The sequence below is a fragment of the Pan troglodytes genome, chromosome X, assembly GCF_028858775.2.
Source record: "Pan troglodytes isolate AG18354 chromosome X, NHGRI_mPanTro3-v2.0_pri, whole genome shotgun sequence".
Lineage (NCBI taxonomy): Eukaryota > Metazoa > Chordata > Mammalia > Primates > Hominidae > Pan > Pan troglodytes.
The window spans coordinates 104,641,874-104,656,081 of record NC_072421.2 but is presented as its reverse complement, the minus strand read 5'-3'; the positions used below and the strand labels follow the sequence as shown (position 1 = coordinate 104,656,081).

The following is a 14,208-nucleotide window of genomic DNA, read 5'->3' as shown; positions in this document are numbered from 1 at the left end:
TTGCAGCATGGATTGAGATGTATAGTTGTTGATCAGGGACAGGATAGGAAAATTTCATAGTAGAATATTTTAAAGGCTATTTTCATTATTTTTTAAATGTGAGTTCAAATTTAGTGTGTAGTTTTTTGTATTATTTTTAGAACCATACTTCCCTTTTACTACACAGATATTGTAGGATTGACTGTATTAACTGGTTAAGACCAAAGTTGTAATTTGCAAAATCAGACTGTGATAGAACTTTCAAACCCATTCCTTTATTTGGTATTAATTGAAATATTATTTGAATATGCCAGAGTTAATTTATGCCTTTAAAAATAGCATGAAAGATAACAAAAATAAAACTGTATAAAAAGTTAAAATAGGCCGGGTGTGGCAGCTCATGCCTGTAATCCTAGCACTTTGGGAGGCTGAGGCGGGTGGATCACGAGGTCAGGAGATCAAGACCATCCTGGCTAACACAGTGAAACCCCGTCTGTACTAAAAATACAAAAAATTAGCCAGGCGTGGTGGCACGTGCCTGTAGTCCCAGCTACTCGGGAGGCTGAGGCAGGAGAATCACTTGAACCCAGGTGGTGGAGGTTGCAGTGAGCCAAGATTGTGCCACTGCACTCTAGCCTGGGTGACAGAGTGAGACTCCATCTCAAAAAAAAAAAAAAAAAAAAAAAAGTTAAAATAATCATACCATTTTAAAATGACTCAGGATTCCTTTATGTTTGGGCTGCTTATAGGTAAAAACAATTCGTACATGCATATATACATATCACTCCCTCTAGAGAGAACAGTTTATCTTTTTAGACTTTTTTCTAAGCATATACATACATTAAATTTGTTTTATAAAAATGGTACCATACTCTGTGTGTGTGTGTGTACACATTCTTAGAATTTGCTGTTTCCTCTTAAGTACACATCTTTTTTTTTTCTTTTTCTTTTATTTTTTTTGAGACAGAATCTCGCTCTGTCGCTCACTTAGCCTCCTGGGTAGCTGGGATTACAGGTGTGCACCACATCTGGCTGATTTTTGTATTTTTAGTAGAGATGGGGTTTCACCATGTTGGCCAGGCTCGTCTCAAACTCCTGACCTCCAGTGATATACCTGCCTCGGCCTCCCAAAGTGCTGGGATTACAGGTGTGAGCCACCATGCCTAGCCAATTATATATCTTTGAATATCTATCCATGTTAGGAAATACAGATTACTTTATTAGAAAACCATCTTTGGGTGAAGATATTCTCCTTTACAAGAAGGGCTCATTTTTTTTTTAAAAAAAAATTTCTTTCTGTCTTGAATGCAGTAGTTACTCAGTGTTTGGTTGAATTAATCAATAAAGGGAGTCTATTGGCATTATCATTAATTTTTAGCATTTGTGAGGAAGGTTTTCCTTTCAGGTAAGATTTTTGTTCTCAGATGAATAAAATGATGACTTATGGTTGTAAAGAATATCACACAAGATCCAATCTGTAATCTCTCCACTGTTCTAACCATAGTGACTCCTGGGCTTCTTTGTGATTGGGCATGGTCTTCCTCTGTGGTGCACATTTTACCCTCACAAGGGCTAACATAAAGAATGGGGAATTATCATAAGAACCTTTGTGGCCAAAAAGGAAATGGAGTCTTGTGGAATTCAAGTAAAGTCATTGCCACGACACTGTTACCTTAAGGAAATTGGAACTTAAGATTATTCTTAAGGCAGCTTTAGGGACCTCCCAAATCAAACATTGCATATACATAATTCGGTTATTCTCCCTTTGTCTACTTTTTTCTTTTTTTAAATTTCTCATTGGTTTCCTTACCTCTTTCTCTGCCTTCCTGCTGTACCTTATTCTTAATTGTGACTTGCTCATGGTCCCTTACTTCTACTTCATCTCCTTCTTCTGTCAGTCCTATCAAGTCTTTTTGCCTATAGTTGGATTCCTTCTATACTTTTGGAAATATTTCCCAGTATCTGCCTAGAGTCAGATTTTTCCATATTGCTAAATTTTTGAAAATGAAATTCTGACTCATATTAATCCTGTTTCACTAGAGCTTTTTGTGCCAGACCCTCAGGTAGGCTGCTAGTAGTACATTGGATGGCTTCCCATCCTTCAGTTGGCCATCCTGCCCAGTCAACTTTGAACCAGGAACAAAAAGGACAGAGTTATCTGGAACAAAGAATGGGTATTTGAGCTTGTTCCCTCAGCAGGAATGTTCCCTTAGGCCAGCCTCCCTCAGAGTAGTCAGTGCTTGCAGCAGGCACCATGGTTTATGCATTTATCTAGTGTGGCCATTAACCTGAAACTATTGCTAATTGGGAAAGCAAAGCTAACATAAAACAAACAATCATGTACGTTATATTTTCATAACAGATTTCTTGTTACAGAAGCAGCATTTACTAGTTGTAAGAACATTTGAAAATGCAGAGAACCAAAAAGAAGAAAATAAAACCTTCCCAATGCCCTAGCAGCCACAATTTTCTGTGCCTTGTTCATTAAGTGCTCAGTGTGTAGTAAGAACCAAAAGTGCTGCAGAAATTTAGAAAACCAAAGGAAACTATGAGTAGGAGAGAAGTGGGTGATAAATATGGGGAACAAAGAATTTGAGTCAAGCCATGAAGTATACTTAGGATTTTATCTATAGAGAGCAGGACATTCTAATAGGGGTGTAACAGAAAAAGACATATAGGAGAGAGTCTGGGCTGTAGATAAAGCTTTGAGAGGCTTTTGACTAGAGTTTGCAAAAATGCATGCCTAGTATTGGCTGTGGTATAAAGAAATAGGCACTCTTTCCTATTGATAGGGACATAAATTGGCAAAATTGTTTAGATAGGGCAATTTGGCAAGTTATGTTAAAATTTAGAGCATGCTGACACTTTGATCTAGAAATTTTATTTCTAGGAATTAATTACACAGATACAGTCATGTAAATATGCAAAGATATAGATGTACAGAGATCTTTTGTAAATTGCAATTATTCTTTTCTTGAAAGTTTCATAAAACTTACCAGCAGTGGCATCTGGGACTGGAGTTTTCTTTATGAGAAGAATTTTGAGGATTGATTTGATTTCTTTCATAGTTATTGGGCTGGTTAGAAGTTTTATTTTTCTATGAATTTATCCAGGATTTTCAGCTGGAAAGTTAATCCAGGTACCTGGACTGCCATTTATTATTTCATATTACAACAGTGTTGAATTCAAATCTGCATCTTTGAGTTCAAATTTGTATTTTTAAAAATGCCTCCATAATTTTAAATCTGAATGATCAAGGCTTAAATGAAACAAATTTCTCATTTCTTACTAACATTATACACTTTATTTTCCAGTTACAACTTCAACGACTACCACCGCCACTTTCACCACCAACACTACTACCACAATCACCAGTGGCTTTACTGTGAACCAAAACCAACTGTTATCAAGAGGGTTTGAAAACCTTGTACCTTATACTTCAACTGTTAGGTAAGCCTATTTATTTAAAAACTTGCATGTGTTTCATTTTATTTATCATGTACAAGACATTTGCTTGGATAACTTTAGAATAATATTTGAAAGTTAGCTAAATGACTGAGTTGAGGGAACAGTCAAGAGAAAGATTTCTGTAGCTTAGGAAGTTGAATAAACAGCAGCACACCTTTACCTTCTGAATATCATTATAATAGAATCATTACTATTACTAATAATAGCTACCACTTATTGTACAATTACTGTGTATGTAATCTGTGTATGTTTAGCAAGATGACAATGCATTACAAGCATCATGTCATTTATCCTCACAGTAACCCTATGAGGTAGGCAGTATTTTCATTCCCATTTTATAGGTGAGAAAACAAGAGCATATAGAGATTTTATAATCTGCTCATAGTCGCATACTTGTTAATGGTTGAGCCAGGATTAAAATTCAGACAGTCAAGCTCTGGAGCCTGTGTATGATGTTTCTCTCTAGTATTTGTTCATTTTTTAAATTAAGCTTTTTATTTTGGGATAATTGTAGAGTCACATGTATATGTAAGAAATAATACACAACATTCTGTATGGTCTTTATATCATTTCCTCCAATGATAACATCTCAACAGTACTACAGTATAATATCACAACCAAGATATTGATATTGCTACAGTCAAAATACAGAACAGTTTTATCACTACAAGGATTCCTCCTGTTACCCTTGTATAGCCACACCCACTCCCCTCCTTTCCTTGACCCTGAGCAACAATTAATGTTCTCTATTTCTATAATCTTGACATTTCAAGAGTGTTGTACAGATAGAGTCATATATATGTGACCTTTGGGGATTGGATTTTTTTATTCAGCATAATTCCTTGTGATCCACCCAAGTTGTCGTGTGCATCAACAGTTTGTTCTTTTTTATTTCTGAGTAGTATTCCATGGTATTGTGGATGCACCATGGTTTATTTAACCATTCACCTGTTGATGGACATATAGGTTGTTTCCAGTTTTTTGGATATTATGAAAAAAGCTGGTGTGAACATTGATGTACATGTTTATTATGAATATAAGTATTTCTCTGGGATAAATGCCTAGGAGTGCAGTTGTCGGGTGGTATGGTGGTTACATGTTTTTTGTTTGTTTTGTTTTTTAAGAAACTGTCAAATTCTTTTCCAGAGTACTGTGCCATTTTACATGCCCACTAGCAATGTATGGGTGATCCAGATTGTCTGCATTCTTGCCAGGATTTGGTGTTGTCACTACTTTTTATTTGAGCCCTTCTGACAGATGTGAAGTGATATCTCATTATGGTTTTAATTTGCATTTCCCTGATGACTAATGATGTTGAACGTCTTTTCACATGTTTATTTGCCATCAGTAGATCCTCTTTGGTGAAATGTCTGTTCATATCTTTTGTCCATTTTCTACTTGGATTATTTGATTTTTTTACTGTTTGGTTTTCAGAGTTTGTTATGTACTCTAGATGCCAGTCTTTTGTCAGATATGTGGCTCATAAGTATATTCTTTAACTGTGTAACTTGGCTTTTCATCCTCTTAACAGGGTCCTTTTGCTGTATCAAAACCTTTAATTAATGAGTTACAGTTTATCACATTTTCTTTTAATGAATTGTGCTTTTAGTGTCAATTATAAGAAATCTTTTCTTAGCCCTAGATCCCAAAGATTTTCTTCTGTGTTTTTCTAAAAGTTTTATAGTTTCACATTTTACATTTAAGCTTGTGATCCAACTGGAGTCAATTTTTATATAAGGTGTGAGATTTAGGTCAAGATTAATTTTTTTTTGTCTGTGGATGTCGAGTTTTTCCAACATCATTTATTGAAAGACTATCTTCCCCCCTGAATTGCTTTTGCACCTTTGTCAAAAATCAATTTGTGTCAAATGCTTTTTCAGCCTCAATTGATAGTCTTAAGATTTTGTTTCTTTATCTTGGTGAAGTGGTAGATTACACTGATTGATTTTCAGATGTTCAATCAGCCCTGCATATGTGGAATAAATCCCACTTGATCATGGTGTATAATTTTTTGATACATTTTTAAAAATTTGGTTTCCTGGTATTTTGTTTGAGGACTTTTGTATCTAAGTTCATGAGAGATATTAGTCTGTAGTTTTCGTCTTTTTTATGTCTCTAGTTTTGATATCAGGGTAATATTGGCTCTATAAAATGATCTGGAAAGTATTCTGTTTTCTGTTTTCTAAAAGAAATAGTGTAAAATTAATGTTAATTCATAAAATGTTGGCAGAATTCTCTAGCGAAAACTTCTCGGCCTGTATCTTTCTTTTAAAGGGGTATTTATTTATTTATTAATTTATTTATTATTATTATTTTTTTTTGAGACAGAGTCTCACTGTGACGCCCAGGCTAGAGTGCAGTGTCAAGATCTTAGCTCACTGCATCCTCCACCTCCCAGGTTCAAGTGATTCTCCTGCCTCAGCCGAGGCCTCCTGAGTAGCTGGGATTACAAGCTCCCGCCACCACCTCCAGCTAATCTTTGTTTTTTGTTTTTTGTTGTTGTTGTTGTTTGTTTGTTTGTTTGAGACGGAGTCTCGCTCTGTTGCCCAGGCTGGAGTGCAGTGGCACGATCTGGGCTCACTGCAAGCTCCGCCTCCCAGGTTCACGCCATTCTCCTGCCTCAGCCTCCTGAGTAGCTGGGACTGCAGGCACCCGCCACCACGCCCAGTTAATTTTTTTGTATTTTTAGTAGAGACGGGGTTTCACCGTGTTAGCCAGGCTGGTCTCGAACTCCTGACCTCGTGATCCTCCCGTCTGGGCCTCCCAAAGTGCTGGGATTACAGGCGTGAGCCACTGCGCCCAGCTAAAGCGGCTTTTAGGCTAAAGGGGCTTTTAAATTACAAATCAATTTCTTTAGTGGTTCTAGAACTATTCAGGTTATCTAGTTCATCTTTGATGAATGTATTGTTTTTAAAGAGTTGGCCCATTTTTTATGTTGTTAAAAATAAAGTAGTTCATAGTATTCCATTATTGTCCTTTTAATGGCTGTAGGGATATTCCTGTTTCATTTCTGATGTTAGTGGTTTGTGTCTTTCTTTTATCAATTTTATCGATCGCTTCCCGAAGAGCCAGCTTTTGTTTAATTAATCATTTTCTATTCTTTTCATGTTTTCAATTTCACTTGATATCTACTCTATTATTTCCTTCCTTCTGATTGCACTGAGTTCATTTTGCTCTTTTTCTAGTTCGTTGAGGTATGAACTCAGACTATTGATTTGAGATTTTTCCTATTTTTTAACGTACACATTTAGTGCTATAAATACCCAACTCAACACTTCCTTAACTGTGACCTACATATTATGTTATATTGTGATTTCATTCAGCTCTATATACTTCTTAAATTTCCTTTGTGAATCCTTCTTTGACTAATTTATTATTTAGAAGTGTGTTGTTTAATTTCCAAGTGTTTGGAGATTTTCTTGTTGTTTTTTCTGTATTGATTGCTACTTTGATCCCATTGTGGTATTAGAATATGCTTTGTACGATTTTAGTTCTTTTAAATTTATTTAGGTTTGTTTTGTGGGTGAGGATACAGTCTGTCTTGATGAATGTTCCATGGACATTTGAAAATTGTGTTTTCTGCTGCAGGGTGGAATGTTCTATATATGTTAATTAGATTCTGTTGCTTCACTGTAATTTCAGATACTGTGTTATTGGAGTCTTTCTGTCTAGTAGTTCTTTCAGTTGTGGAGAGTGGCTTTTTGAAGTCTCCGCCTTTAATTGTGGATTTCTCTATTTCTCCCTTTAGCTCTATCAGTTTTTATTTCATGTTTTTTGAGGCTTTCTTGTTTGGTCACCTATACATTTAGGATTGCTAGCCTTCTGGATGCCTTGATTCCTTTATCACTCTGTAATGTCTCTCTTTGGTTCTAGTAATTTTCTTTGTTCTGTAGTCCACTTTATCTGATATTAATATAGCCATTTGTTTTTAAAAAAATGAACCTTGCATGGTACATTCTTTCCATTCTTTTACTTTCAAACTATGTATTAATATATCCTTGTATTTGAAGTGAATTTCTTATAGACGGTATATTGTTGGATCATTTTTTATTCACTCTTCCAGTCTCTGTATTTTAATTGGTATGTTTATCACATTTATATTTAAGGTAACTATTCACATGTTAGAGCTTAAATCTGCCATTTTATTTGTTTGTTGCCTCTGATTTTTGTTCTTCTCTTTCTTTTTTTTACCCTGCTGTCAGTTGTTTGAGTATTTTGGGGGGGTTTCATCTTGTTCTGTTTATAGTGTTTTTAAATACATTATTTTGTATAGTTTTATTACTGGTTGCTCTAGGTATTACAGATACATGCATTACTTACAACAGTGTAGTCATACCACTACAGTGTTTGGGTGAAGTGCAGAAACCTTAATTCCATTTAGTTCCTTTTACCCTTCTTAGCTTTTAAGTATGGTTGTCTCAGCCATTTCTTCTGTGTACATTGAATATCACATCACATGGGTTTATAATTTTTACTTCAGCCATCAAATGATTTGAGAAACGAGAAGTAGAATAGTATATTTACCTTGTCTATACCCATTTTGATATTCCTTACTTTATATCAGGGGTCCTCAACCCCTGGGCTGAAGACCAGTACTGCTCTGTAGCCTGTTAGGAACCAGACCACACAGCAAGAGGTGAGCAGCAGGTGAGCGTGCATTACTGCCTGAGCTCCGCCTCCTGTCAGATCAGACATTAGATTCTCATAGGAGCGTGAACCCTATAGTAAACTACACATGCAAGGGATCTAGGTTGTGCGCTCCTGATGAGAATCTAATGCCTGATGATCCTCCCCCAGGCCCCTCCCGCCATCTGTGGAAAAATTGTCTTCCACAAAACCAGTTCCTGGTGCCAAAAGGGTTGGGGATCGCTGCTTTATATGATGTTCCAAGTCTTCTGTTTTCATTTCCTTTCTGTTTAATCTTCAAGGGTAGGTTTACTAGCAACAAATTATCTTGAATTGACTTTGTGTGAGAATATCTTTATCTCCCCCTTCATTTCTGAAGGACATTTTCACCAGATACAGAAGTCATTGTTGACACTTTTTTTCATTCAGTGCTTGAAGCCTGCATGGTTTTAGATGAGAAATCTGGTGTCATCTAAACTGATACTCCCTTTTAAGTAATGCATTTTTTTCTTTCTGGTTGCTTTCAAGATTTTTTTTGTCTTTAGTTTTCAGAAGTTTAATTATTTTGTGTCTTAGCGTGGATTTGAGTTATTCTGTTTGGGGTTTGTCCAGCTTCTTGAATCTATGAGTTTATATCTTTTCACAAACTTTGAGAGTTTTCAATCTTTTTTTTAAATATGTTTTTCAGTCCCATTCTCTCTTTCCTCTCTTTCTGGAACTCTTATTATACAAATGTTACTGCTTTTATTATTGTCTTCCAAGTCCTTGAGACATTTTTCATTTGTTTCTGCGAAGTTTTTCTTTGTTTTTCTGTAAATTATATTTGTCTGTCATCAAGTTTTCTTATTCTATCCTCTGTTGACTCCATTCTGTTATCAAATTCCTTAGGTGAGCTTGTTATTTCGGTTATTTTACATTTCAGTTCTATACGTTTCATTTGGTTGTTTTTCATAATTTCTATTTCTTTGCTGAGATTTTCTGTTTTTTCATTTGTTTTAAGAAAATTTGAAATGGCTTGTTTGAGCCTTTTTTTGATGGTCGCTTTAAAATTCTTTTCAGATAATTCCAACATCTGATACCTCTCAGTGTTGGCATCTGTTGTCTTTTCTCTTTCAAGTTGTGGGTTTTCTGGGTTTTGATATGATAGGTAATTTTTAAAATTTTATCTTGGACATTTTGTCTATTATGTTAGGAAAGTCTAGGTCCTATTTTCATTTTTTTTTTTCATCAAGCATCTCTTTTTTGACATGTAGTACAAGGGGTGGGTGTGTTTGTATGTTCAGCTTCCCACTGGACCTTACCCACACCACTCCAGCAAAAGTGGAGCACTTACCACGCTGCCTCAAGGCAGATGGGTGGTATGGAAACTGCTTCCCGCTTAGCCCCACTGACTCATCCCTCATGAAAGGTGAACATTGCATGCTACCACTTTATTGCCAGTAAGTGGAGATGTAAGCTCAGCTCCCAGCTGGGCCCTGGAGCCCCCAGATCAAGGGGAAGTGGAGGACTGACTCACACTGCTTAGTTGCTGCACATGGAGGCAGAATTTCAGCTTCCTGTTGGCCCCACTGACACAAGGGGAGGGAAGAAGAAGCATAATGTCAACTACTCTGTTTCACATCACTTCATTCAGCCTCCTTGGTTGGTATGAAGGCTTAGCTCTCTACTGGGCCCAGCTGACACAGGCTCATGGGAGAAGGGGGACAAAGTACTGACTAGGCGCTCTTTGCCCTACCTCATTTAGTCTTGGCTTTGCCAGTGGATGTGGAGGTCAAGCTTCTCATTGAGCATTGCTGACCCCATGGATGGCAGGAAGTGGGATCCCTACAAGCCCTAACTTGAATCACCTTGTTCAGTTGTAATGATGCTGGGTGGGTATAGAGATTCAGCTCCCCACTGGGTCTCTCTGACACCAGAGGCAAGAGGTGAAGCCTAATGGTGACTAACCCTGCCTCATTCTGCCTCATTGAGCCCTGTTGCTACTGGGTAGGGATTTAGGTTCAACTTGTCATTGGATCCCACAGAAAGAACCCTGGTGGAGGAATTGGAATCGTGCCTGTGTCTTCCACTTAGGGAATTGATGATTACCTTCCCACTGAGCCCTGCTGACACTACCCCAGCAGAGGAATCACCATTGACTGGCTCTGCTGGCCAAAAGATCAGCTAGTTGCTGAGCCTTTTTTGATACCACTTGGCAGGGGAATCAGAGTTCTGCATGGTTCTACCCAGTGGGGAATGCCCACTCTCTTGTGGATACTACTCAAACAGGGAATGGGTCACTTTGACTAAGAGCTGGGGGAGAGAGAATCCTATCTCCTTAGCTATGCCTACCCAGAAAGGAGCTTCTCTCATGCTGAGCTGGGATGAGGGGAAGAGAAGGAGCAGATTATGGCACAGACTTTAGCTATTCTTGCTGTGATTTAGTAGGTTTCTTAATAAATCTTTATTTACTATATTCACCTAGGATAATTTCAAGTGACTTTGAGGGGTTGTTTTTTTAATCATCTTTACCAGTTATGTTTGTTTTCTTGGGAAGCAGGTATGGGAAATTCCTTATATGCTGTTTTCTTCTCAGAGTCCTCCTGTGTTCGTTTTTAAAATCTGATCACACTTTTTAAAGTATGATTATTGGATCATCCTGCATCTTTTTATGTTTTAGTGTAGTAGCAACTCCTGTGATGACATATGGTCATCTGGAGGGTCTTATAAATGAGTGGAACCTTGAGCTGGAAGATCAAGAGAAGTACTTTCTTCTCCAGGCCACTCAGGTCAATGCTTGGGACCATGCGTTGATTGAGAATGGTGAGATGGTAAGAAGATATTTTCATTAATCTACCTACATTGTGCAAGTATTTGCAGATGAACACAAGAAAATAGACCTGTGTTTTGTGGTTTTCTTCGTTGTTGTTGTTTTGTTTATGTTTTTGTTTTTTGAGACAGGGTCTTGCTCTATCACTTAGGCTGGAGCACAGTGGTGCAATTACAGCTCACTGCAGCCTCGATCTCCCTGGCTCAAGCAATTCTCCCACCTCAGCCTCCTAAGTAGCTGGGACCACAGGGGCACACCAGCACCCCCAGCTAACTGTGTGTGTGTTTTTTTCAGTAGGGATAGGGTCCCACTGCGTTGCCCAGTCTGGTCTCAAACTCCTAGGCTCAAGTGATCCTCCTGCCTCAGCCTCCCAAAGTGCTGGGATTATAGGCATGAGCCACCATACCCAGCCCTGTGGTTAATTTTCTATTCCAATATTGGTGAGCAGCTCAAAGTATATTCCTTAGGCAATAAGTACCCTGAATAAAAGGAAATCTTTCATATTTGAAGTGTATTTGAGAAAATTAATATTGCTCTAAAATTGTTATATAAATTCAAATACTTATATTGTTGTATTCATATTTCTCTTTATAGATTCGTATTTTACATGGAGAAGTGAACAAAGTGAAACTGGATCAGAAAAGGTAGAACCTTAGATTTCCTTGGTTGAAAGATTAAAGACCTATCTTTTTATTCAGTGTTTTTTTTCCTTCTGTAGTTTGTTAACTCTTTTCTTTTTGTCACTCCAAATTCCTTTCATCAGCCTTTTTATTAACTTATTTTATTCAGATTGGAACAAGAATTGGATTTTATCCTGTCACAGCAGCAGGAACTAGAATTTCTGTTGACTTATTTAGAGGAGTCTACGCGCGACCAGAGTGGACTTCATTATCTGCAGGATGCAGATGAGGAGCATGTGGAGACGTAAGTAACTGAATAAAGATTGAAGAATGGGGCAGGACTTACGTATTCTGAGAGCATTCCAGGAACAGAGGGGAAAAGTCGAATTGGAAGGCAAGGAATACAAATCGGTAGAAAGGGACAAGCTTTTGTAGTTGACATTTATCAATTTGTTTGATTGTTTTCTGGTTATCTTTTCTGGATGCTTGTAAATGAAGAAATCATTCTGGCAATTTTGTTTTATAGCATTTTGTTTACTGTTATTACTGTCAACCTTATGCATGTTCACTGTAAAGTTTTTGTATTTGTCAAATTTGTTCTTAAATTAGAAGTACAAATTTTATGTGTATGGTGTCATGGTATTGTGAGATATTTATGGTCTCCTCTTTATGTTGATTCTGCTAAAACTAATAGTCATGCAATTGCTTTAGTGATAAATCATTTGCTATTTTAAAGGCAATTTGTTAATCTGGAGGCAAACTGTATAGCTTTCAAAAATGGAGTGATTTTGTCAATGTCTTAGGAGGGCTATATTTTATTTGTGAACTCTTCAGTCTTTACCTTCTGTCAATATAGTGCCAGTATTCCCAAAGTAACTTTATTTCTCTGGAACTGAGGTTTGGTAATTGGCCAATTTATTAAGTATTAGAATTTGTATGAATGAACAACATAATCTAGATTGAGACTAAATTGGACACATTTTATCAATGACTTATTATGAGTTAAGACTGGGCCTGTTTTTAACATGCTTGCAAGTTAACTTTTTTGTAGGAGCATTAAATGTGGTAAGTACAACTAATCTATACTAACCTAAATCAGTTTCTGCTTTTGTATTTCAACCTTTGTGAATTTTTCTTTTCTTCGTATTGCTTTCTATGCATTCTATCATTTTTTTGAAACATATAGAGTTACATTTTTGGCCATAAGATCCTAACTGTAGCTTGAAGAAATCTTCATGACATTAGTTCCTTTCCAGTTGCTCCTTTGTAGTCATACATATATATATATATATATAATTCTGAATTATATATATATTCTGAATTATATATATATATATTCTGAATTATATATATATTCTGAATTATATATATATTCTGAATTATATATATATATTCTGAATATATATATATCTGAATATATATATATCTGAATATATATATATATATCTGAATATATATATATATTCAAGATGAAGTCCTGCTCTGTCGCCCAGGCTGGAATGCAGTGGCACGATCTCGGCTCACTGCAACCTCTGCCTCCTGGGTTCAAGCGATTCTTCTGCCTCAGCGTCCTGAGTAGCTGGGATTACAGGCATGCGCCACCACACCCAGCTAATTTTTTGTATTTTTAGTAGGGACCGGGTTTCACCATGTTGGCCAGGCTGGTCTCGAACTCATGACTTCATGATCCACTCCCCTCGGGCTCCCAAAGTGCTGGGATTACAGGCATGAGCCACCGCGCCCGGCCCAGATTTGTATTGTGATGAAATATTTACCAGAATCTTCAATAATGTAGGCAACCAATTCTATGGCATAAGTACTATGCCATAGAAAGGCAGTAGATAGTTGTTACCTACAAATCTAATTGACTCTTTCAATCTTTATACACATTAAGGTTGAAAAATCCTCTGGCCACTTTAATTCTCATAAACATATCTATTGACTGGGTCGTGTGTGTGTGTGTGTGTGTGTGTGTGTATGTGTGTGTGTGTGTGTGTGTGTGTGGTTTGGGTGGAAATCTCGAGAATTTAGGCAACTAACTTGTGAACTTAGCAGGTTTGTCTATCTTTGATTATTGTGAAGCTCATTTCTCAAAACATCTTTTTTGCCTGATGAAGTATATTTATATGAGGTTTTATTTTGAAAATTTGTGTATTCAAGATCATTGAAGACATCTCAGCATTTATTGAATATTGCCAAACCCTAAATAACTTCTCTTTTGTATGTAAATGTCCTATAGGTGTATTTTGACACCTTAAAGGATTCCTTTGCTCTGCAGATCCCCAGGGTATTCACCTAGAGGATAAATAGGTGAAGGTAAAAACGCAAGGTAGATAAAAGTCTTCTCATTTGGAGTCTTTTTAGAACGTGGTAATAATAACGTCACAAATGCTGCATCCATGAAAATATATCAGTAGTCATAACTGAGCTCCACTGAAAAGACAGGGGAATTAGGGCAAATCCAATTGGTAGTGTCATGTTTATATATCAATAACAATAGGTAGTGGAGAAAACACTTTTTGTTAATCCCTTTATTTTACTTGCCTTTTCAGTTACAGATTAGCAGAAAGTATAGATGCTCAGCTGAAACAAATGGCCCAAGATCTCAAGGACGTTGTTAATCACCTGAATACATTTGAAAGTTCTTCTGACACTACTGATCCGGTGTGTTTACTGCTTTGTGTACTTAGGCAACCAAGATTTAGT

General features: G+C 36.9%; 1 protein-coding gene across 11 annotated transcripts in view; it reads left to right on the top strand.

The window, feature by feature from the left end:
- The window catches only part of NUP62CL (nucleoporin 62 C-terminal like), a 121,115-nt gene that overhangs the window by 75,393 nt on the left and 31,514 nt on the right, over nt 1–14,208 (top strand). For 6 of the 11 annotated variants that reach the window (XR_010154673.1, XM_063804010.1, XM_063804004.1 and 3 more), the window contains 5 exons: nt 3,294–3,429; nt 10,733–10,883; nt 11,477–11,526; nt 11,672–11,806; nt 14,055–14,166. Coding sequence is in view for 8 of the 11 variants with exons in the window: in XM_063804004.1 (XP_063660074.1) it covers nt 3,294–3,429; nt 10,733–10,883; nt 11,477–11,526; nt 11,672–11,806; nt 14,055–14,166 (584 nt within the window). In the remaining 3 variants the exon portion in view is untranslated. The remainder of the gene's footprint in view (nt 1–3,293; nt 3,430–10,732; nt 10,884–11,476; nt 11,527–11,671; nt 11,807–14,054; nt 14,167–14,208) is intronic. The other 5 variants (XR_010154675.1, XR_010154674.1, XM_054676465.2 and 2 more) reach the window with 1 other exon arrangement.